This window comes from Carica papaya, chromosome 5 (genome assembly GCF_054855325.1).
Source record: "Carica papaya isolate Zhongbai chromosome 5, ASM5485532v1, whole genome shotgun sequence".
Lineage (NCBI taxonomy): Eukaryota > Viridiplantae > Streptophyta > Magnoliopsida > Brassicales > Caricaceae > Carica > Carica papaya.
This window is the reverse complement of record NC_142313.1, coordinates 15365795-15391169: the sequence shown is the minus strand read 5'-3', so window position 1 is coordinate 15391169 and position 25375 is coordinate 15365795. Positions and strand designations below refer to the sequence as shown.

The 25375-nt window shown below is 35.0% G+C and overlaps 1 protein-coding gene across 7 annotated transcripts in view; it reads left to right on the top strand.

Annotated features, from left to right (window-relative positions):
- The first annotated feature begins 1401 nt into the window (after positions 1-1401).
- The window catches only part of LOC110807864 (Spc97 / Spc98 family of spindle pole body (SBP) component), a 28399-nt gene continuing 4425 nt past the window's right edge, over positions 1402-25375 (top strand). For 2 of the 7 annotated variants that reach the window (XM_088219373.1, XM_088219372.1), the window contains exons 1-15: positions 1402-1738; positions 2328-2345; positions 2795-2913; positions 3109-3167; positions 3284-3332; positions 5188-5322; positions 5871-6002; positions 6944-7027; positions 7102-7203; positions 7336-7427; positions 20339-20411; positions 20488-20640; positions 20769-20888; positions 21020-21073; positions 25185-25268. In XM_088219373.1, coding sequence (XP_088075499.1) covers positions 2342-2345; positions 2795-2913; positions 3109-3167; positions 3284-3332; positions 5188-5322; positions 5871-6002; positions 6944-7027; positions 7102-7203; positions 7336-7427; positions 20339-20411; positions 20488-20640; positions 20769-20888; positions 21020-21073; positions 25185-25268 — 1260 coding nt within the window. In that variant the 5' untranslated portion in view covers positions 1402-1738; positions 2328-2341. The remainder of the gene's footprint in view (positions 1739-2327; positions 2346-2794; positions 2914-3108; positions 3168-3283; positions 3333-5187; positions 5323-5870; positions 6003-6943; positions 7028-7101; positions 7204-7335; positions 7428-20338; positions 20412-20487; positions 20641-20768; positions 20889-21019; positions 21074-25184; positions 25269-25375) is intronic. The other 5 variants (XM_088219375.1, XM_088219377.1, XM_088219376.1 and 2 more) reach the window with 5 other exon arrangements.

Below are 25375 nucleotides of genomic sequence, written 5' to 3'. Positions count from 1 at the left end.
GGCGAGGTTCGTGTTTTGGTGATTCGGCTCCAGTCAACCTGTAGAGAAAAGAATGGTAATCACGGTGATATAAAAATTGCATCAAACGGAGGCCGGGAAGGGCCTCATCGGAGGCAAAAACCGAGAAGGGGCGCGGCGGCGCCGCTGTGCTTCGGCCGTGTATTTCGGCCGTTTGGCCTGGATTTTGGCTCCGATTTGGCCACAGGAGGAATCAGCGTGGAAAAACGAGTCGGGGGTACGAAATTTACCTCGATCAGCGGTTGGAAATTCCTCCGGTGCGGCGGCGGGTGGCGGCAGCCGGCTTCTGGTTCGTCTTCTCCGGCGAGCGGCAGGCGGCTAGGGTTTGTGGTCTGGTGTGGGGGTTCTATTTATAACCCTTTGCCTTTTGATCTCAGCAGTCCATTTTGTTTTAATCTGGGCCGTCCGTTTTTGATTAAATCTAGGCCGTCCGTGCGTTTAAATCTGGGCTGTCCGATCGCACGCTTAATCTGGGTCGTCCGATCGCGCCTACGCGGATCGCCAACGTGGCCTTTTTTGGAACGACGTGGTCTTGCCACGTGGCAGGTCCCGGTTGGCCGGGACTGCTGACCGGGCCTGCTGACGTGGCTTTTTTTTTTTTTTTTTTTTTCGGCCCCTTTCCGGGCGCTACAACTGACATTTCATCTTTTATTTTTATAAATATTTTAAAAAATGAGTAAAAAGATTTTCAAAGGTTTACGAAAAATACTTATGCAATTAAATTAGACACCTTGTTAGAAGATTTTTTAAGTAAAGTCTAATGATTTGATAAAATGATGTGGGCCCAAGCATAGTAGTATAACCTTTATAGATAGTGTTTGCATTATCTTCCATTTTCTCTTTTATTTTCAAGCATTCAAATATTTTGTTTATTTGTGTATGTTTTAAATATTAGTAAAATCATAAAAAATTTAAAAAATCCAATTATCTCCCTCTTTAGTTGCCTTAAATAAGAATATTTTTAATTTCTTTTTGTTTCTTATTTCAAATTTTAAATAAAAATATTATATTTTTAAATGTTTTTAAGTGTTAGTGAAACATTTTTTGCCCTTTTTGCAAAAATTTTCAAAAACAAAATTTTGTAAAAATAATTTTATAAATTTCAAGATTAACTTATAATAAAAATTTTTAAACAAAATTGTAACTTAACACAAATAATGTATGTAATCATAATTTTCTCTTGTTTTTGAGTTTTAATTTTAGATAAAATTATTATTTTTTAAAATTTATTTTAGTGAAAATAGACATGAAACACTTCTTACAGTTTTGCAAAACTTTTAAAAAATTTTCGTTCTAATATAATTTTGTAAAGTTAAAAATTAAATTATATAATAAAAAATTTTAAAACAAAATTACAACTTATCACGTAAATAATTTGACTTTTGAAAATTAAACCGAAAAAGCTCTTATTCTTTTTCCCTCTCTGCCCCATCTTCCTCAGGCCGTCCCTTTCTCAGTTCACTCTCCAGCTTCATCAAGAAGGCCCAACCGCAGACCTCCCTTGCACGCCACTACTCGCGGCTGTTTCTCTGAAAGCTTCACCGGAGCCCAGTTTGCTAGCCGAGGGAGAAGCCCCAAGTTGCGCATCCGTTCTCTCCTGGTCGCCGCGTGTCGTCGTCCTTCTTTCCCCGCCACTGTGTGTCGTTATCTCTCTTCTCTGTCGCAACCTCCTCTGCAAACCGACGCCGTCTCTGGTCACATTGGTTTGAACGCCTCGCAGGTAACCTCCTCCTTGCATTGCTCCTAATCGGATTTTTTCGGTTTTCTCTCTCTCTCTCTCTATATATATATATATCTATATAGACGCTGTTTTATTGATGATTGTTACTGTGTTCACCGCCGATTAATGAGTATTGAGATGGTGTTTCTTTCTTTTATTTATTTTTTATTTTTTTATCTATGATAAATTTGGCTTGTATTTGATTTGGATAAAAGTTAATGTATTTATCAAGACTGATTGGGTAAATTTTTCCTGGACTAAATTATTTTAGATATGCAGTTAAGGTATTTCAATAAAATGCTATATAAAATTCTAAGCATATATTCCTAAACTTACAAAATGAAAAATTGGAAATGTGGGTTAATTACATTTTTCTTCCAGATATACATACATTTTTTGAAAAGTATTATGTGGCTTAAAAGTTAAAATACTTCGCTTTTGTTAAGATTAATCGATAATTGCTGAATTGAACTTAGTTACTTACATGGGCTAAATTGTAGGAAATAATTGATGATTTAGTACTCAATTTATGGTTACTGTGATTTGTTTTTTTGGCGTTATTTACCTATTATTAAGTTCTTATTGTCAGGAGGATAATTCAACATGTGTATCCTTGATATCTCTTAATGACAATGGGAGCAAACACTTTGAAGGCATTGCCTAGAAGAGAAGCATTTCTACTAGTTTATGTTCATTTATTATTTTGTAACTTCCCGCTTGAACTTGTAAATTAATTATTCTATTGAGCGTTTGCAGCGGGTAGATTGGAATTAAGGGTACAAGGCCAATTCTATTTTTTGCAATGAATTTCATTCTTACATGTGCACCTAGATTTGACACATTCACTTACATGGCCTAATTCACTAATTAAGCACCCTTGGACGGATGCCTAACATCTTCTCTTAGAACTGTGAGGTGGACTAAATTGAAAATTTTATAGAAACTTGAGATTTGAATTATATGGTTTGACGGGTTATGGAACAAAGTAGGAAAAGGTTGAAACATCAGAAAAGAACAATGTATTTAAGACTTTGTTTTTCCAATATTTGACAACAGTTTCCAGTCATACTGGCTTCGAGAGGGTTGAATCAATGGAACCAGCAATGGCAACTACATGCCCCTCAACGCCTCGTTGGAATTTGGAGAGGCCATTCCTCACAGGCCAATTCTACCAGGTTTCACTTTCACTTTCTTGGAATCAATCTTGAATTTCTTTACTTCTTTTCAAATAAAAAGTAAAATTAGTTTTTTTTTTCTTCTATTGAATTACATTGATTTATCTGATTTATGTGTTTTTTTAATAGTCTGAGTTATTTTGTCTTCTATGTTTAATTGATTTTTCCTTCGACTTCATTACTTTTTGCATTTAGGACACAAAGCCGACATCAAGGTTTTCTGATTCAAAGGGTTTTTCCTTGGATTCATCCGGGTATTGTGTTGCTCTAACCTGCTTAGGGTTGTCTTCTTTAGATTTTTTTTATGTTCTGTATCATTATGGAAGAAAGTCAGAAAGGATCCACCTAATCCATCTTAGCATGCTTTAAGCACCAGCAGGTTGGAGAAAGCCATAGGCTGTTATAATACCTCTGTTCAGGTATGCTTAGAAAAACTACATTATTGTATTGATCAAATAATGCTGATTTTGTTTATTATTATTTGTATGTTTATCTAATATTATTAGCTGTTCAGTTTCTCTTTTCTTTTTATTGTTTTCTTTTCTCTCTTTTAGTAATTATTTTTTTGAAGGAAAAGTTAGTATATTATATATAGGCTGGGTGCAACCCATATACAATGCTTTATAAATCTATCAAATATCAAGCAAATCTTCTAAATCCTCAAAAGTATAAAGAGAGTGATACTTTAACCCTGGGCCTGCAACCAAACATCCTTAATTCTATCAAAAAATAAATTCTGTACCATTGAAAGCCTTTGTTTATCTTTTGTTCCAAATGAGCCATAAGTTAGTTAGAAGGATAAGGTCTAAATTCTTATTATAATGCTTATCTCCATGGATGCCTCTCCAGGCCCCAATCTCCCCTCCTACTGAACCAACCATTACAAAATTAAACCCCAAAAAGACTGTGTTATAGACCAAAGATAATAAGAGAAAGGACTCCAAGAAGTAGATGATTTCCTTACTCCTCATCTTTCTTGCATCAGTAGCATTTATTGACCATTACTGTTCGTCTTTTGATGAGATTATCTATAGTGAAAATATATCCTCTTGCAGCTCCCATGCAAAGAAGGCCATCCTCGGTGAAGCGTTAATCTTCCAAATCAGTTTCTATAAGAAATTAGAAATTGATTCTTCTGTGTTTGCTAAATGGATATAGTTGGATTTTATCGAAAAGGCCCCATTAATAGTGAGCTTCCGAATTGGCTCATCCAAGGCTTCATTTAGCCTTTCATGATTGGACAAACACTACAATAACTTGACATAATCATTACCTGGGTTATTGTATAAAGATTTGCCAATGTTGCCTATTATTTTGAACTAGGTAATAAATTGTGGAAAATCATTGTCCAAGAGTTTCATTTCGCCCTCATTCCATTCATCCAACCAAAAGCTAATCCTTTGGCCCAAATCAATCTTCCATCGGATACACCCATGAAAATCTTCTCCTTTTGACATTATTTTCTTCCATAGTCCAACCCCGTGCAGATTTTTAGTACTTTTAGAGCGCCAATGCTTGGTTTCTTCTCCAATCTAGCTTTAATCGCTCTTCTCTAGAGGCTATGTTGCTTTCTCATGAATCTCCATAGCTGTTTACCCTCTAATGCTTTGTTGATACAATCATGGACCAGATCACAAGACTGCCACCTTGAAATGCATCTAAGACAAAACCTTTTCATTCTTCCATTGGCTTGTAGAGCATGTTATTAGCTTGGCATTTAGGATCTTCATGTTACTTATTTGCTTGAAGTGAATGTCTACTGAGCTGTGATGGGCTGAAGATGGTAGTTAGTCCTTGATTTACTGCTACTTCACATCCACTGAGTTAGGACGAACAAGTCATTTCGTCAAACTAGTGTTGCTTGTGTTTTGGTTGCTTGGGAATATGCAATGGTGTTCATTTGCTTGACACTTCTTTATGGGAAGGGGCTATTGTATCATTGCTGGTCTCTCTTTTTCTTTGACCTCTTTTTTAGGTTTGCTACTATAATTGGATATTTAGATTTATTATTGTTAAACTACATTTTCGGGAGCCGGCCTCATGCATCAAACATGGAAATTTTGTGGAAGTAGATTGCCATCAGCAATGAGTTTTATGATTCAGTATAAGTATCAAAATCTTTTGAGGCTGGGAGAACGTTAGGTTTTTAAAATACTTGGGAAGAGGCTTAACTTGCATGCCTATATGTTCAGAGTATGCTTCTTTATTTCAACCCAGAAGGTGGATGTATCTAAATTCCAGTGCAGAAATTTAATTGGTCCACTTGATGTTCAGGAACTTATTGTCATGGATGATTTGCTGTCTGCTATGGTTGGAATTGAAGGAAGATATATTTCAATCAAAAGGATACGTGGAAAGGAGCTTGATGTTACCTTCCAAGTTGATGCATCTATGGATCTAGCACTTCAGGTCAGCAGTGTGGTCATTGGAAGCAGTAAAACAAAGTTTTTCTTCATGTTGCTTTTTTGGATCACTAGGATCAATTCATTTTCAGTTAGAATTTTTTTAATTCATGTTTCTCTCATGTCCATATTTTTTATTCATTTTTAGAGGATAACTTATCTTCTTCTGAAGTCTTCATTTTTGTTCTTCTCACTCTATATATATATTTATTATATATAAAGACCACATGCAATTTCCACAATTTAGCCTTTTTTAGCATTTTTTTTACTTGCAGAACTTTTGAACTTATTGGAATATCATTGCAAGAAATGGCAGCTTTTGAACTTTTGTATGAGTCCTTGTTTTGTTCTTCTCTCTCGTATATATATATATATATATATATTTCAAATAAGTAAAGTATTATATCAACAATACTAAGGGGGTACCGCCCATTTACAATGCACTAATGTATATATATATATATATACATATATATACATAAGATCACATGCAATCTCCGCATTTTAGCATTTTTTACTTGCACAACTTTTGAACTCATTGGAATATTGTTGCAGGAAATGGCAAAACGGATATTCCCTTTGTGCAAGAGCTTTCTGTTGATCGACCATTTTGTTGAGTCAAGGTCTCAGTTCAAGAATGGGCTAGTTAATCATGCCTTTGCAGCTGCAGTGAGGGCATTTCTTCTTGTAGGTCTTTGAGTTGTATTCTGGGCTGATATGTTTTAAATATTTTACTTCTTCAACTGTTAGAAGATTGAATTCTGTCTTTTATAATTGTATCCTTTTATTTATATTTGTGAAAATCAAGCTGACACTAAAAGAATATGGTCTCTTCTTGCTAATCCTTGAGAATGGATCTTAGAATCTTTCTCTTCTACTGAGAAATAAACCTAACTTCACAAGGACCAAGCCTTGTAGTTCAGAGGCCTGCCGAATTGATTTCTTTTGTTCTTTGAATGAATATAGACTACAGTCTATAGGACTAGTAAGCTTGTTTCTGTTTTGAGATTATGCCCTTGGTATTTACTTAGTAGTTCTGAGATTTCCTTCTTTCAACCTGGAAGTAGTAAAGTAGAACCACTGTTTGAAGAATTTTTCCTTTTTTAATAACTTGAAGCATTTTTTTTATTTCACAATTATCTAGGGTATCATCACTATCCCATTTGTCCCCATCTTCTTCTGATCTTAGTTTCTTTTTAAAGTCAGTGATTTTACAGTGTTTCCTATCAGTTTTGTAGATCTTTTTGTTTTAAAGATTTGGTGTATATATGCTCACTCTTTCCCGAGACATGCACGCCTTTGTTCTACTTTGACAGTTTGGTGGCTGTCACTAGTGCAGGGTAGGTAACTAATGAGTGACAGTTTTCTATTCGTTTTTCCAATTTATTGGTTTCAGTGCTGCTTCTTTTTGAACATTTTTTTAATGGAGGTTTGGCCACAGAGAACTTGAAGTTTTCCCTGGTGTTATTTTATCCTGCAGGTTGTGGTATTGTATGTTATAGCCTTATGCATATAATCATCTTATAATTTTCATGTATATGAGTGCCAAAGTGGTTGCCCCTCCATTTTTGCGTATATTATATTCAGGCATATATTCTTTCAGTTTCACCTTTGTATTTCTTTATCAGGATTACCAGGCCATGGTGGCACAACTTGAGCACCAATTTCGTATTGGAAGACTCTCCATACAAGGGTTGTGGTTTTACTGTCAGGTATGAATCTCTTTGCTTCATGCTAGCTACTATTTCTATATACTCTTTTGCTTAAAAGGCTCTTTCATGTGTAGCAGCCCACGATGGCGTCCATGCAAGCTTTGTCTGATGTGACTCAGAAAGCTTCAGCTAATGATTTTGCAGGTTCTGCAGTTCTTAATCTCTTGCAGAGTCAGGTGATTATTTTTCTAGTATTAGTCAATAAATACTATTTTTGAGGTTGCTTCCATTTAAGCTTGCTTCTTTATCATTCCCAAATATTTGATGCTTTCTTCCCTTGTCCAAATGTGGTTTTTTGTAATGCCCAGGCTAAAGCCATGGCTGGCGACAATGCAGTGAGGTCATTACTGGAAAAGATGACCCACTATGCGAGTAATGCATATCTGAGCATATTGGAAAGGTATGCCTAGAATTGGCTTGTCTTGATGACATCTATAGATATCCTGAGTGATTTTCTCTCGATAACCTGTACTTCATGTGAAAGAAACATTTTGGTTGTTTCTTCTCCTTTCTAGAAGATAGTTTATTGTCCTTTAGATTGTAAGTTCTTTTATTTCTGATATACTTTTTTTATTAGAAAAAACAAATCGAATATTTTGCTTTAGCTGTGATTTCTTAGATACACAGGTAAGTTAACAAAATGTAACCCCTCAGTGGGACATCTAAGTCAAGGGCCACTATAATTTAGCACGATCCAGCAATGTTAACCTAACCTCTAATAGACTGCTTCTCAACATCAATGCCAGCTCTGTCGGTTTTACTTAAGTTACTGAAACACAGTAGCATTAAAATCACATTAATGAATTTATTGATCTCCTATGGCATAAAAGTATAATATCATTTTCCAAACTGTAAATGGGAAATTAAATCCATATCACCCCCTGATAAATTAGACCTTTTTCAGCTGGCCCACAGTAACATACAGCAGTAAAGAATATCCACTAGTGAGATAAGGAGGAAAGGAGAAAGAGGATTTTCCTGCCAAATTCCTTGACATGTAAATTAAGTTTTTAGTTCATCAGTGACATTGATAGAAATCACCTAATATGATTTCTCCAATGATCATCAAAACCTTTATATGACCTTGTCCGAGAAGCTCCGACTAGGTTGTCAGGAACCTGTCCTGATATGGAAGAAAAAAAGGAAGAAGAAGAAGGAAAGGAAGTAAAAGAATTGAAGAAGCACAACAAAGCTGTAGAGAAAGAAATTCAATATTCATTCATATTTTTCCTTGATACAAAATCCATTCTAACACCACCTTCTACAGTTGAAAAGTAATTAGTTGAAATTAATTTCTAAGTAATCAAAACAACCGAATTAATTATTTCTTATAAATTCTAACTACTATTAATAGGGTCTTGACAATACCTTCCCCATGAAAGCATCCTTGTCCTCAAGGATGTGTATAGCCATAAAGCACAGTACAAAGAAAAAATCCTAAGGGATCCACTACCATTTGAATTGCTAATATCAATTAATGCTATTTGATCAGTTCAAGCAACAATCCTTTATGAAGGTGATATTTAACATATAACCAAACATCCTTCAGTAGAGTTCCGTTGTTGTTGAAGCTGGAACTTAATTCACATTTAGTAAAACAATCACTATCCAGAAATAGATTCTGGGATCTAATTGAATCTTCAAACAAGCTTGGTGTCAACAGCTTCATAAGGAGCTGTAGTGATTCCATCCCTTGACCTTCTTGCTGCTGATACGTAGCTTCGATGACACTGGAACTATTGTGGTTGGAGAATTTTAACAAGCACTCTCGTTCATCAAGCTATCTTTTCTTTGATCCTGTTTTATATAATTGAATTTCAGCAAGCTTCTCAACTGCTACAGATTTTAGGTTTTCCTCATATATGGACTCATGTTCATCAACAATATATTCTATAGCCATTCTTTCATGAACCTCTATGCACATCAATGCATATCTATCTAGTTTTAAATCACCTCTCTTAACCTCTTAATCTTCTGAAGGGCTAAATGATCTGCGTGGTCGAAAAAGTAGGCAACATGAGATTGTATAGCTTTTTTAATTGCAAAAGAACTACCCTTGATAATGGACTTATCTTTCAAGCAAAGTGCAATAACCTGTAATAGATCTTCTATCACATTACTGATGTAGCATAGTCAAACTTCATGTAAGCTTCAAGTGTTAGTCCTGTATTCTGTTTAAACAAAATGCCTTTGCGTGGAGTTCCCTTAAGATATTGTAATCCTCTGTATGCTGGTTGCAGATGAATTTCTTTGGAGTTGTGTATAGATTGACTTATTACACTTACAATGTAGGCATTGTTAGGTCTTGTATGTGACTAGTAAATGAATCTCTCAATAATTTTTTATACATCTCCTTATTGAGAGCTTTCCTCTCCTAGTGTAAGTTTGTGATTAGGATCTATTAGATTGCTTGCAGGTTTGCATAGCTTTCCTATATCTTCCAAAAGATCATTGATGTACTTCCGTTGGAAGATAAAGATTCCATGTTTTGAGTGAGTCACTTCAATTCCTATGAAGTATTTCAAACTTGCTAATTCTTTTGTTTCAATCCTTTGCCAGACACTACTTGAGTGCCTATATTTCATTTACATCATTTCACGTCACAATATCATCAATATGCACTCGTAAAACTATGACTCCCCTTGAAATTGAGTGCTTGATAAAGAGTTTATGGTCCCCCTTGATTTTGTCTATTTCCCATAGCTAGCATTACCTTGAAGAATCTTTTGAACGAGTCTCTTAGCAATTGCTTTAATCCATACAATAAGTTTTTAAGTCTACAAACTTTATTGGATCCCGCATTCTTAATAAGACCAAGGTGGAATTTTCATTCATGTCTTCCCATGGAGATCCTATGTAGAAAGACATTTTTTGCATCAAATTGTTACAACTACAAATTATAGCTAGCAGTTAGGGAAGATAGTATTTGAGAATATTCATCTTGGCAGGAGGAGCAAAAAGTTCTTGATAGTATACCATGGGTCCGTATGTATCCCTTGGCCACTAATATTGCTTTATATCTCACGATTAAACCATTTACTTTGTACTTTATAGTGAATTTCTATTTACATCCCACTGACTTTTTTCCTTTAGGTAGGTTCAGCATTGTTATGTCCTGTTCTTTTCCTACTCTTGCATTTATTACATTCGTAGTATTTTTTTATTTTTAAAGGATAATGTCTCAAATAATGAAATAGGAATAGACACAATATTTAAACTCATAAAAAAATTTTTTGGGATAGTAAACATTTTTCATGAGATACAAATTTTAAGAGTGGACACAATGGGTTTAGTACATACTCTAGTTCTTTTTTAAATTTTAATAAGCACATTAATATCATAAGGGAAAGAGTTATCATATTTTACCGTATTCCCATAATTAGGATATGATGGTTGAACTTGCTCTGGTTTAGGAATTGGATTCCTCTTCCTTGAGTAAACCTGAGAGAACCTTAGGTCTTGTAATTTTCATTACCTCTGATCCCGGTTCAAGATCCTTAGTTGGAGGTTTTTTGGTTCTTGGGGTGAGTCAAACTGGTGTTGAGGGAATATAGATGCCGGTTGAGATTGAAAAGCAAAGGTAAATTAAGAAGGAAGAGGTCTCTGTCCTTATATTCCAAAAATTTAGTCTCCATCCGAAGATAAGGTTTAGTAAAAATGAGTCAGTTTCCACAAAAGTAATATTCGTAGAAGTCTAGAATATTTAGATGGATGGATGATAGCATTTATTGTCTTTCTATGTTGAAGAGTATCCCACTAAGACAGATTTAATGGCTCTCGAGTCTAGTTTCCCTTTGTTTTGATCATGAACGTGAACAGTCGACATTCCACCAAAATTCTTCGGATAAGATGATTTGTGGTGTTGAGGTTAGGGTATAATTTTGAGAGAACCTCCAGAGAACTTTTGAAGTCCAATACTGTGGATGTAGCCTGTTAATGAGATGCATGGCTGTAAGAATTGCTTCTCCCAGGCAGTGTTTGGGTATATTATTTTGAAATAAAAAGGCTCGAGTTGCGGCAAAAAAGTGACTACTTTTCCTCTCTGCCATTCCATTTTTTTTGTGAAGTATGGAGACATGGTGATTCATGAATTATCCATTCTTGTTAGAAATATGCTAATAGAGTTCGATAGAAATAATCCCTTGCATTTTCAATTTAAAATTTTTTAATGTGAACACTAAATTGAGTTTTGATCATGTTATGAAAGTTGGAGAAGACACTACTGATAGTATATTTGGATTTGTTGATTTTTGAAGAAAAATAATAATTTTATTTATCACCTGTTAGGTGGTTACACTTGGGGTATTTATAACATTCTTAACCTATTAATTAAGAAATAATTATTTTATTAGAATTCTAATTACATAATATTACTATTCTAATAAAATTTTAATTACATAATACCAACTAATTAAATAATAAAATATTATATTTAACAGGATTTAAGGAATAAACTCAACATGATCATAGTACAATCATGAATGAAAGAAACAAGCAATCTAGTCCCAGAAATTTTAGGATGTTAGATGGATCAAAATATCTTTGTTAATTAATGTAAAATGAAAAGAACTTCTTGTCTTATTGAGGAAAAGTTATACGTTTGTATTTAGCAAATTCATGTAGATCACAGTGCAAATTGCAACTATTTTAGCTCTTTGAAAAAAAAAAGAGAAAAACATAACCTTAAAATCGTAAATGAAGGTATCCAATTCTTAGGTGATGGATGCATACTCTATGCTTACTGGTAGCAGGTTGTTTGAAGAGAAGGAAAATAGGTATTTTACTTAGGTTTCTAGGTACCTTCAAGAAGGACAATCCTTCCATCTCCTTAACTTGTTCAATCATTACCCCAAATTCTGGTCCTGAAATACACATTTAGAAAAAAAAAAATGTTACCTTGCAATTCATATCATGAGAGAGTTTACTTATAGACAACAAGATTAGTCAAAATAGCTTTGGAACCTGAAGCACATTTTAAAAATGAAAAAGGAACTAATCTTGACATCTCTAATCCCTTCTACAATGGTCAGTAAACCAACTGCAATAGCTATTTTTCTGTTGCTAGAGCGGACATATGTTCTAAAATTATGTGAGAAATGTGTCATATGGTCTCTAGCTTCTAAGTTGATGATCCATGAATGTGCAAATGATTTATCTGAGATATTTAAACCATATAAAAGGGAAAACTTACCTGAATGTTCCAATGACCTAGTACCTGTGGGTTTTTCTAAAGACAGGAGGATTTTATCCTTTTAATCTTATCCTTGATGAACTCTCTGTGTTCTGGAGCTTTTTCTTTCTCTTGTTGATTTGTCAAGTGGACTTATCCCTAATTTTTCTACTATCCGCTCTTAGACACCCACACTTTGCTTGAGGTAGAAGGTTTTCTTTTTAATTTCCAACATTTTTCTTTGTTTTGCCTTGGTTTCTTACAGGAAATGCACGACATGTTATCTCGTCTATCCCCACTTATTTTGGTGGTTCAGTTTTTTCCATTCTCTTTATTTGTTTGCTGTCAAATTTTGGACCCATTAGCTGATATAACTGAGCCCTCAGTTGTCTGAGATTCCAACATTATCCTCTTCTAGGTTCCTCAGTCACAGTAAGAGAAATTTCTTCATTCAGAGAGGGCAATTCTTCTTTCCCCAAAATTTGAACTCAAATTTGATCAAATTCAATATTAAGACCTGCAAAAACATCATTTGCATAGTCTTCCTCAGTAGAATTTTTTAGCATACCTGCATCTTCGCTTCTTTCCATTTTTATGCAGTGGTAGTGATCAAACTCTTGCCACAGTCCTTTCAGGAGATTAGTATACTCTGTAACTGATCTGTTTCCTTTTTTGGTAGAAATAGTCTTCACTTCCAATTCTTAAATCTGACCAGGATCTCGAACTCTGAAGTATGTCTGTCAAATTGCATCCGGTATCTTCGGCAGTAGGCAGAAATATACAAATGTGACTGAATTATGGAACATCAAGTTCTAGCTATGCTATCATTATTGAGGTTTCCTCATGTCATGCATCAAATCTTGGGTCCTCTAGCTTCGGTCTTCTACCTAAAGGTGATTAAGTTTCCTTTTCCTTTCAGGAACATACGGTTTAGTTGGGACCATTTAATATTTTTCTTTCAAGTGTTAAACTGCCTGAATGTGCTGTAAGTCTCCGGTGGAATGGCTGTCATCCCTCCAAGAGTAACTCCGGTGGAATGTGAAGATAATGTCGTGACCCGGGTACATGGTTATAACTTAAGAAAGTATGCATTCGGGTTTGAGGGAAAGAGAGGGAGAGTGAGAGGAGAAATAGAAGGATTTGAGAAAGATAAAGTAAGAACATTAAGAGGAATAGATAGAAAATAAGAGAGAAAAGATAGATATTGAGATAGATAGGTAGAAATGAGGGAAATAGTGATGATGTATTCAAAATATATCATTGGTTGATTACATAAATGAAAATATGTGATTTATATACAAAACAAAAAGATGCATGAATAAGTAAATAAACAATCAATCTTCCGTAGAATCCCAAGGGGTTGTAGAGAAAATTGCTAAATTCATTGAATGGAGATGGAAGAGGAAGTGACTAGTTAACTAAGAGTTTGAAAGGATTAAAGAGTTCTTGGGTTTGGATTTCCTGTAAATATTTCCATAGGTCTCTTTGTGCACCCCTGCAGATCTTGTATTTTCTAATCTATTCTTTTCTATTTGCACTCAAATCCTTACAATACCCTCATCTTCAACATCAACATTGTCTTCAAGGTTGAAATTTAGTTTTAGCCTTTTTTTTTTATATTTTTTAATTATCATATATATATATATTTTAAGCAGATTTTTTTTAAGTAGTTTGTTTTTTTAAACTTATATATATATTACATTTTTAAAAAAATTATTTTTTATATATATATTTGAAAACAATTTTCTACTACTTAAACTCATAGAAATCAGATCTTCTCGGCATGCCTGACACACCACCAGCATGGTAACATCTTTTTCTTCCACCTTGTCTTTTTTCGCTTCTTCTTATGCCTCTTCTTCTCTTCTTCCTTTTCTTCTTCTTCCTCTCCTTATAGTTTCCTTCTTCTGCAATATCTTCATATGGGTCTTCTTATTTTTCTGTTTCTTCTTCTGCAATTTCTTCATATGGGTCTTTTTCTTCTTTTTTCTTCATCATGATGCAATGGAAAAAGCAAAACATCACTGTCGTATGCACACAGCTGCAGCAACGACCATTGGTTTCACATCCTCTGGAGAGGTAATGCTGCCGCTCAGCAACTTGACCATCATATCGAGTTTTTGCTCTATTTAATCGAAAAGCTTCGCAGTGCGGTCGTTGGCCATCACCACCTTCCATTGGGATTTGGTACACGGCTCTGATACCAAGTTGTCATGACCTGGGTATATGGTTATGACTTAAGAAAGTATGTATTCGGATTTGAGGGAAAAAGAGGGAGAGTGAGAGGAGAAATAGAAAGATTTGAGAAAGATAAAGTAAGAACATCAAGAGGAATAGATAGAAAATCAGAGAGAAAAGATAGATATTGAGAGAAATAGGTAAAAATGAGGGAGATAATGATAATATATTCAAAATATATCATTTATTGATTGATTACATAGATAAAAAATATGTGATTTATATAAAAAAAATGATGTATGAACAAGTAAATAAACAGTCAATCTTCCATGAAATTCAAGGAGTTGTAGAGAAAATTTCTAAATTCATTGAATAGAAATGGAAGAGAAAGTGATTAGTTAACTAAAAGTTTGAAAGGATTAAAGATATCTTAGGTTTGGATTTTTTGTAGACATTTTCATAGTTCTCTTTGTGCTGCCTTTGCAGATCTTGTATTTCCTAGTCTATTGTCCTGTATTTACACTCAAATCCTTACAATCCTCTTCAACATTAACCTTGTCCTCAAGGTTAAAATTCAGCTTTAGTTTTTTTTTTTTATATATTTTTTAATTATGATATATATATTTTAAGCATATTTTTTTTAAACAATTTTTTTTTTAAACCAATATATATTACATTTTTTTTAATAATTATTTTATATAGATATATATATATATTTTGAAAACAATTTTCCACTGCTTAAACCCATAGAAATCAGATCTTCTTGGCATGCCCCGGGCACCACCAGCGCAGTAACGTCTTTTTCTTCCACCTCTTCTTCTTCCACTTATTCTTATGCCTCTTCTTTTCTTCTTCTGTTTTTTCTTCTTCCTCTCCTTCGGGTTTTCCTTCTTCTGTAATATCTTCATATGAGTCTTCTTCTTCTTCTTTTTATGGTTCTTCTTCTTCCACAATTTCTTCATATGGGTCTTCTTCTTCTTTTTCTTCATCGTGACGCAGTGGAAAAAGCAGAACCTCACTATGTCCTATGCACACGACTGCAGCAGCGACCGTTGGTTTTACGTCTTCCGAAGAAGTAACACTGCTGCTCAGCAACTTGATCATCATATCGAATGTTTGCTCTATTTGATCGAAGAGCTTCGCAGTGCGGTCGTTGGCCATCACCACCTCCCATTGGGATTTGGTACGCGACTCTGATACCAAGTTGTCATGACTTGGGTACATGGTTATGACTTAAGAAAGTATGTATTCGGGTTTGAGGGAAAGAGAGAGAGAGAGTGAGAGGAGAAATAGAAGGATTTGAGAAAGATAGAGTAAGAATATTAAGAAGAATAGATAGAAAATTAGAGAGAAAAGATAGATATTGAGAGACATAAATAGAAATAAGGGAGAGATTGATAATGTATTCAAAATATTTCATTCATTGGTTGATTACATAGATGAAAATATGTGATTTATATAGGAAGAAAAGACGCATGAACAAGTAAATAAACAATCAATCTTTTATGGAATCCCAATGGGTTGTAGAGAAAATCTCTAACTTCATTGAATGGAGATGGAAGAGGAAATGACTAGTTAACTAAGAGTTTGAAAGGATTAAAGACCTCTTGGGTTTGAATTTTCTGCAAACATTTCCATAGTTCTCTTTATGTATTCCTGTAGATCTTGTATTTCCTAATTTATTTTTCTCTATTTGCACTTAGATCCTTACAGATAACTCGGGCATGGTAGCAAGTCGTGTAGGTGCAGTGTAAAAGAGGAAACCAGAAGCAAAAAACAGAATAGAGAAACAAACCAAAAACCATGCGTTGCAGGAGGCTCAGCTGGCTGTCTATGGGGCTGACTGTCCTCACAGCTTACTGTGCATGACGTGCAGCGGCGTGCAGCAGAGGGGGCAGAACGTGCAGCTGACGGCAGGGGGGTGCTGGGTTGTGCTGCTTTGCGTTGCTGGGTGCGGTAGTGGCTGGTCGGTGCTGCTTTGCACAGCCTGGTTGTGACTGTGAAGGCAAGTTGGGGACTGGCTAGCTGTGAAGGCCAGCTAGTGGTGTTAGGGTTTTCTATTTTTTATTTTTTATTTTTTTTGGTTTCCTAGCAACGAAAGCCAGTTAGGATTTAAAGAGGAAGAAACTTCCCTCGAAAAATTTTCACCTATGGCTTTGAAGCCATGTGGAAGAATGTGATAATTTCTATTGAATAATATATTACCTTAAGAGCGGAAAAGGAAACCCTAGGAAAATTAGGAGACTTATTAACATATTTTAGGAATATACTACTTTACAAACCGGAAATAAATAATTATACATTTTTAATTAATTCCACTTTCCCACAGGTAGCACTCCTAACCTCTGACAAAAAGATGATTCATACAAGTGGGATACAATTCCAAATTGCTTTCATAAACTCCTCAAGGGCCTCTTTACCCACCAAGTTTTTCCTTCATTTCACACTCCAAATCCTTAATAAAAATATGTTTTCGACGTGGGGTACACATATGACACTCAGCTATTGACATGTTCAATCCAGTTTGACCAAACCTATTCATCAAACTCAATTCACCCTCATCTCAACTGGTTGTTTTTGATTTGTTGAGACTGGTTTTTAACTGTTAGTTCGCTGGGATGTCTACGGTACTGCTGTATGTAACAAATGTGTGTGTTAGGTGTTGCTGCTATTTTGCTGCCATATGTTTATCAGTTTGTCATCCCATTAGGGTATTTCTACTTCTACGTGACTGTTATGGTGGATTGCTGATCTGTAAATAGTTTTTTACATGGGTTGCACCCTCTTGGTGTCATATACATAATATTCACACTATTTTAATCTCAAAAAAAAGGACAGTTATGGTGGATTTATGTGCTTTTTGTTGTTTTTTGCCACTTTTTAAGTTGGCAGTCTATTAGGTTTGACTGCTGTTCAGTGTCTAGACTTTAGAAGTAATTATTCTCAGTTATTGTTAGAATAAAATCCTTTCTGCAGAAAGAAAAGATGAACAGTGAATTATTCAGGAATGTTGGTGACCTTCAATCTAAGTTATTTTAAAAATAATGTTCCTTAAGTCTTTTATTTGGCTTGATAGAGGAGAGAATGACTATACTGCTAGCAATATCATGGCGTCGTGAACAAACATACTCAAACAGTGGCTTAAGGACATTTGTCATATGCTTATGGGTCCTCTTCATTCAAGTAATCTATTTCTTCGTCTTGAGCAAGCTAAATATTGTTTACCAAAGATAATCAAGGGCCATCTTAGCCAATGGCAGATGCAATTGGCCATTATTATAAGTCATTGGATGTTGATCAGCGTCTCAAGTTGTAAAAAAAGGCATTGATTGCTTATTGCATCTATTTGTGTAACTAGGATAACTGTACCAAATATTTGTTATGGTGATTGACAGATGAAGGTTTTCAAGTTGATTGTTTTTACATTTAAAATGGTAGCTTATAGTTCGAAGCAATCGCATGTCATGGAGATCTTAACTCTTGAAAAAATCGCAAGATTTTGATTATATCTAGTAATATTGGATCTTGATTGTGAAAAACTGGCTGTAGAAATCGCAAACACTTCTTGAAGTAGATGCAACCTCAATGGAAGGATATCCTTTACATGAAGGCAACTATGACCACTCTTTTACAAGAAAGTGATTATGTCTCAGTTGAGTTGGTTTTGACCAAGCTAAATATTGTTTATCAATGGAATGTCAAGAGCCATCTAAGACAATACAAATTATAAAAGGCATTAGTTATGATCACCTTCTCAACTTTAAAATGATGATGTGAAATTGAAGTTGCTTATTGCATTTGCTGGTTACTTGAATAACTATACCAAATAGTCTTTACAGTAATTCATGGATGAAGAAGGTTTTTCAGTCGATTGTTTTTACATTTAAAATATTAGTTGACATCACAAGGCAATCACATGTCAAGGATATCTTAATTCTCAAAAGGCTTGCAGGCTTAGATTTATGTTAGGTGATGTTGATCTTAACCGTGAAGCATTAATTGTTGAAATATTCGAACATTTCTTGACGTCTATGGAACCTCAATGGATAAATTATCTCCTCATGTATGGGATAATTTTGATCACTCTTTCCTAAGAAAGTGATTGCGTCTTGCTAGAGTTGATTTCTCCACTCCTACATAGTGTTCGAAGGGATAACAACACTAGTTGCTCATGGTTAATAGGGAGAGTCCTTGAAAGTTGTTGCACTAAGCTTAAACTATTCTTGATATAGGTATTAAATATTTGGACTTACGGCATCCTCTTGCATGACTAGACTGATGTTGGGATTACATTTTTCAGGGCCATATCTTCTTATAGAGCTAGAAGATGCCATTAGTGTTCACCGTTCAACTAATGAGAGCAAGTTAGCAGATTAAGTAACTGAGGAGATTTACAGAGGATGTTGTTATTCCTACTGAACAAATTGATAAGTCACTTACTGATGGATCTCTTGATTTTGCAGTGAGCAATGATTTCATTCAGATCATGGACAATAATATAATAATTAATTTGAACTCCTTGAATAAGGATCCCCCACTTGGAAGAGATTAGACAAAAAACTTTTGGCTGCCAGTAATGATATTAGTTATTTGGACACTCTATAAGTCCATGGGTGATTCAACATTTTCTAGGACTGTTTGTGAATAAAGCATATGGATTTCTTCTTTTAATTTATTCGAGTGTCTAATTCTGTATGGTTGTGACTACTCTGTGATTGTGGTTGCTACCATTCCATGTGATTGTGGGGTGAATTAATTTTTTAATTTTTTTTCTTTTGCTCTATTCTTATTCATTTCTACCACATCAAAGAGAGTACAAATTGGATGTTATTTTTATTTTTTCTAGGGATGGCCTTATGGAACATTGTTTTGGAGTAGGCTTTGTTAATATGATGATGTGATGTTACCACATCTTAATTAATTGTGGTTTTTTGTTGTAAGATATGTGCATATAATTAGAAAGAAATGCTTGAAAAAGTGGCAGAAAGTAAGATGACATCAATAACAAACATTTGAATCTCTTTGTGAGCTTTCTATACCTTTTCCTGCACTAGGCCTCAGCAATATAATGCTGCACTTTGGCAATGTAACTTTTGCATCATCCAAGTAGTCATTACCTTATGAAGAAATCACGGATAAATTAAAATGATGCATAGTGTTTCTTGAATGAATGTTGCTGTCACCTTTTTTATTTTTTAAGTACAAAAGAAACATTATTATGAATGAAAAATTTTGTAAAGCTCTGTACAGGGGTTGCACCCTCTAGTGCACACTAATTTAATTTATTAATTAAAGGCGAAGAAATTACAAAAAGAGTGAGGATAATGCATCCTTGTACAAAAACAAAAAATTAAACTAGGATACAAGAAAAGAGAACAGAAAGGCTTTAGCATGGAATAACCTCCTAATTCCTTTGAAATTTGGTTATTTAAAAAAAAAAATTCTATGAAAACTTGGTAAAGGAATATTCCTGGAATACCTCATGCCTTGGCCTTTAAAGAAGCCAAAAGCACCACCTCTTTGACAAATGAGCAAGAAAATTGGGTGTGTTTATTCAAGATTCCAGCTTGCAATCTGGCCATAATACCCATCACCCAGTAAGTAGAGCACCACACTGCGGAGCCATTACATTCTAGGAATCTTGATTTCAAGAAGAAAACTGTTTCAGGTAGTTCGAATCTTTAAAGATAAGAAGTAACATATGTGAAACACGTTGTTTTGTTATTTCATTATTTTATATTGGCTCCTTGTTTGTCTATTGGGCCTTGGTTGACTTCATGCTTAATGGATCCAAACTCAGACTTAAAACACTGAATTGAATTTACTTTTAACTTGTTTATGTTGAACTCTTTTACTACATATTTATTTGTGATACCATCTCAGATTCTTTTGAGAACTCCTGTTATTCATATGATTAATTCTGTCTATCAAGTCTTCTCACCCAAATGGAACACAAATTTTAGGTGGGTCTATGAAGGAGTTATAGATGATCCTTATGGTGAATTTTTTATTGCCGAGAACAAGTTCCTTCAAAAGGTATTTTGACTCCATTCATGTTAATGAGCACATCAAGTTCGACCTTTAGATGCTCAAGATTTAGTTTTCTGTATAGGAGAGCCTCACTCAGGATTATGATGCCAAGTATTGGAAGCAACGATACAGCCTCAAGGATGGCATTCCTAGCTTCCTGGCAAATCTTGCTGGAACGATATTGACTACAGGAAAATGTTTGAATGTCATGAGAGAATGTGGACACAATGTTCAGGTTTCATTATCATTAAGGCCTTGGCTCCTTGGCTATATGGTTTGTTGTATTTGATTTAGGGAAGAGTGACGAAACTAATTTGTCCTCCATGTAATAGTGTGCTGCATTGGCTGTTTTGTTATTGACAGGTACCTGTGTCAGAAAATTCTAAATTAAGAATCTTTGGCTCAAACCATCATTATCTGGAGTGTATCAAGGCTGCTCATGAATTTTCCAGTGGTGAACTCTTAAATCTCATTAAAGAAAAGGTGAACCTTACATCAAATAATTGACTTCTGAGCTGCTAATCTTAGGTTTATTATCATTTGCTAATGCAGTGGTCAGTGATGAAAAATGCATCAGCTTAGTGCCAATTACTGATAATTAATTTATCATGCAGTATGATCTGATTGGAAAGTTGTGGTCAATAAAGCATTATCTGCTTCTAGATCAGGTATATTTATTGTTTTATTATTTTTCTGAGTTGTGTCTTGTAAGAAGAATGATATAGTTTTTCAAGAAAAGCTCTCAAACATCATTACTTCTTTGGAAGATTGGCATTCTGCACCTTATTATTGTGATACAGTCCTAGGTTTTCGATCAAGTAAGTGGGGTATTTAGGGATCAAGTGCAGCTTGTTTAGGTATTTCAAAAAAAAAAGTGCAGCTTGTTTTGAGGCTTTCCTTCTTTTATGACCTATGATTATTTAGGGACCAGGGCTCTTGAGAGAGAACCCTTCGATCTTTAGAATTAGGCGCTCTATAATCATATATGAAAGAGTTCTAATGTTTTTATTTACTGTTTCAAGCATAATACACGGGCAAAGCAGTATCGTCGACGACCCTACAGTCTAGGAATACTAATCCTTGGATAATTTTTCCTAAACCAAACTTCTAAGGTAAATAGGGTGGTTGAGATGAATTAGAACATCTGAGCAAACTAGATGGCCTAAGAAATGATTAAGAAAGTGATCCCAAATCCTTTTAAGTGGTTGACGCCAGTTGCAGCTTCTCGGAATCGTGAGACCCCATACATGGACTTTGGCAGTAAATTGGTCTTCGTTAAGTTTTTGAACATGAAATTACTCCCTCCCACGATATGGTGCTTGTCTACAAATGCCAGAGTAGGCTAATGGATTGTCGTTTTAGCTGCATCTTCTCAAGAGTCAATTGGCTGGAGAAAGACCTTCTCAGTGAGCGAGGATCTCCTTTCTGCCAGCTCGAAAACAATGATCCTGTACTCGCTGCGGTTGCTGATTGAGTTCTCCATTCTGCATTACAGGCAATGTTGGTTGAAAGGATTCATCACCATGAAAATCTTGAGACAAGAGACATGGAATACTTAATGAACGAGCGAAGCTTAAAGCAGGTCTAATTTGTAGGCCACAGAATTCCCACATGTATGCCATGTCATAAAAATTTGATTATGTGGAATTTCAATTTGGGAAAAAAATTATCTTGTTAGATGGGAATGACTACGAACAAATATGGAACACCCAAATATTTTAAGTGGAGTTGTGGATAAAAGCTGAGAGGAAGATAATGTTTCAAGAGAACTTGGCATGGTGCTTGGAATGTGAGGACAGGAAATGATATTAGGTTTGTTAGAAATATAGTAGTGAGAATGGATTCCCCCAGAATTGTTTTGAGACATTGGTTGAGAACATCAGGGATCAGACAGCTTCAAGGTGTTTGTTTTCCATTTTATAATATCATTTTGTTGTGAGGTGTCAACGCCAAGAGCTCTAATGAATGGTCCCTTGTCCAATCTCCGAGAATATACTTAATATATTCTCTGAATTACCTATTTTGATGATTTCAACTTTGGTTCGAAATTGGCATAGTGTTGAAGTTTTTTAAGATTCGACCCATCTTAGATTTCTTTTAGGAGAAATATCTAACCACATTACCTATTCTGATGATTTGAATTTTTGTTTGAAATTGCCATTGTGTTGAAGTTTTTGAAGATGCGATCCACCTCAAGTTTCTTTTAAGAGAAATATCCATGTCGGTTGAGTATGATCGTCAATAAAAGATATAAACCAACATGACCTTGTAATGTGATTTACCTGAGAAGGCCCCCACATACCATTATGAATTAGTGCAAGCGAATGAGAGGGTTTATACGATTGATTCTGGATGTACTGTGAGTATGTTTTGAAAAATGGTACACTACATTTAAATAAATTTGGATTTTTATTTTTGAATACTAAAGTAAACAAATTTTCAAGATATACAAAGTTAGGATGACCTAATCAAAAGTGTCACAACATGGCATCATTATTGGAAATAGAAACATAGAAAGATGAACTCTGAGAATTTAGAGCTTGTCCACTTGGAGTGTTATTGCCAGCAAGTAGGTACAACCCCGAGCATTCCTTAGTACTATTAGTCTTGCTCCCCATATTTTTATATCTAAATTCACGCAAATTTTTTTAAAATTCAATGAAACGATTAGAGTCATGAGTAATTTTATTGATAGATAGTAGATTACAATCTAAATTTGGAACAAACAACAAATATTAAATCCTCAAGTCCTTGTTAATTTCACTGTTCCAATTCCACCACTTGAGATTGTGTTCCATCAGCAACCCAAACGTGTCACTTCTCGTTGCATGGATTAATTTCAATAAATAACTGTGAATCTCCTGTCATATGATTAGATGTTCTTGAGTCCACTATCAGACATGAGAATTTTTTATTCCAGCATTGATATTTTGCAGGATATAACCTTTATGTGCCACGAAATTTGTTAATTTCACTATTAAGTCCTTGTTAATTTTACTGTTCCAATTTCCACTACTTGAGATTGTGTTCCATCAATAACCCAAACATGTCAGTTCTCGGTTCACAGATTAGTTTCAATAAATAACTGTGAATCTCCTGTCATATGATTAGATGCTCTGGAGTCCACTATCCAGACATGAGAATTTTTTATTCCAGCAGTGATATTGTGCAGGATATAACCTTTATGTGCCACGAATCTTCTGGCCGTAATGGAGGACAAGGAGGAATTGTTTTTCTTCTGAACGAACTATGTTTGGAGTAATTCCAGTTGTTCTTTGTTGAAGAGAGAGGTTCAAATGGTGTCAGGATTTTCTTCTGAAATTTCTGAATTTAGTCTGTTATCTCTTCGATTACGAGGTCTGTCATATTAGTCCCATCAACTGTCCTTCATTTGACCAAGTTTATGGTAGTGATCCCATTAAGGTCTCTTTTGTTTTCTGGTGTTGGATGAGGACTGTCTTCCCAGAGCAATCAAGGTAGATGCTTTGGGATTGTTGGATGGATCTTGCTTTCTTATAATCACTTTCTTGCAATTCTTCTCACATCTCACTTCACAAAACTCTTCTCGAAGACTAGGAGTTGGTATTTTTGAAAGGATTCTTTCACGTACTTATCTAGGTTTTTGCTGAGACCTATAAAGCAATTGTATAATTGCTTCTGCTCAAGTTTCTTATGGTATAAAGCATCATCTGGACTCTGTGCATGTTCTTCAAACATATCAAACTGCTGTCAATGTCTATCCAGTGATGGTAAGTTCTCCTTGCCGCTGATCATGAAGAAGACATTTGATGTCAAATAGTTCGGATGTGTCTTCGACGTATGAATTGCCTCCTTTATGGCTTCCCATTCTTCTGCTATTGTTTCATTCATCATGGTGGTGAGGAGCTATGACATTACCTGGTTGTTCTCCTTCTTCCCATACTCGAAAGGTCAGTTTCCCGTTTCCAGCTAGATTACTTCTCCAGTGAGCCTTCTATCACCCAACTGAACCCCAAAAGATCATGTCCTTGAATCCAAATCCGATATGGGAACGGGCACTGTATTAGAATGTGATTGTAGGATTCTGCATCTCCTTACACAAGTAACACCCGTTTAGCAAGACTATTCCCCTCATCAGTTTATCCAGGGTTAAGGTGCACTTTCTTGCTGCTTCCCATGCAAAAAAAGCTATTCTTGATGATGCATTTATCTTCCAAATCTGTCTTATACTCCTAGCCAAGTGAAAGTTGAAAGATTTCAGAAAGAACATCCCCTTTAAGTTTAGACATCAAATCGGTTCATCTTCTTTCTCATTGAGAACGCACATGGACAGAGATTAAACTCATTAATCTCCAAATCATTAAGATTTCTGGTTAGATCAACTTTCCACACACCATTTGCCAGTGATCCTAAAAAAAAATCCTTAATTGTGGCTTCCTTGTGGCTAGCAATGGCAAAGATCATGGGGAATTGCTGCCCAAGGGTCTCTCCAACTCATTTATATATTTTAAGCTTCCAAATAGAAAAATTGGGTGAATCCAGTTGTGTTTGTACCTCTTCACAAAAAAGTAGGATGGTATATGTGCGTATATCAGGTGAAGTTGAAAAGGGGTAGAAAAATTTTGGGTACAGCTTGTACCAGTCTTTTTAGTTAACAGGCACATACTGGGACAGCTGACACTGTCTAAATGGGTGTTTTATCTAGTATAGCTTTCAGTTTAATCCACGTCCCGTTACTGTTTTCATTTTATTCTTTTGTTGTTCCAGACATTTATGATGCAGTAACTTTTTTTAATACAGGGTGATTTCTTAGTTCATTTCATGGATATAGCTCGGGAAGAGCTCATGAAAAAACTTGATGAGATTTCAGTGGAGAAGCTACAGGTTTCTACTTATCCTTCGAATCTTGCCAAGTACATTTCTTCTTTATCATTCCTCTAAAATGAAACATAACCTGATAAGAAAATATCGTCAATGCTATTAATTTCTAA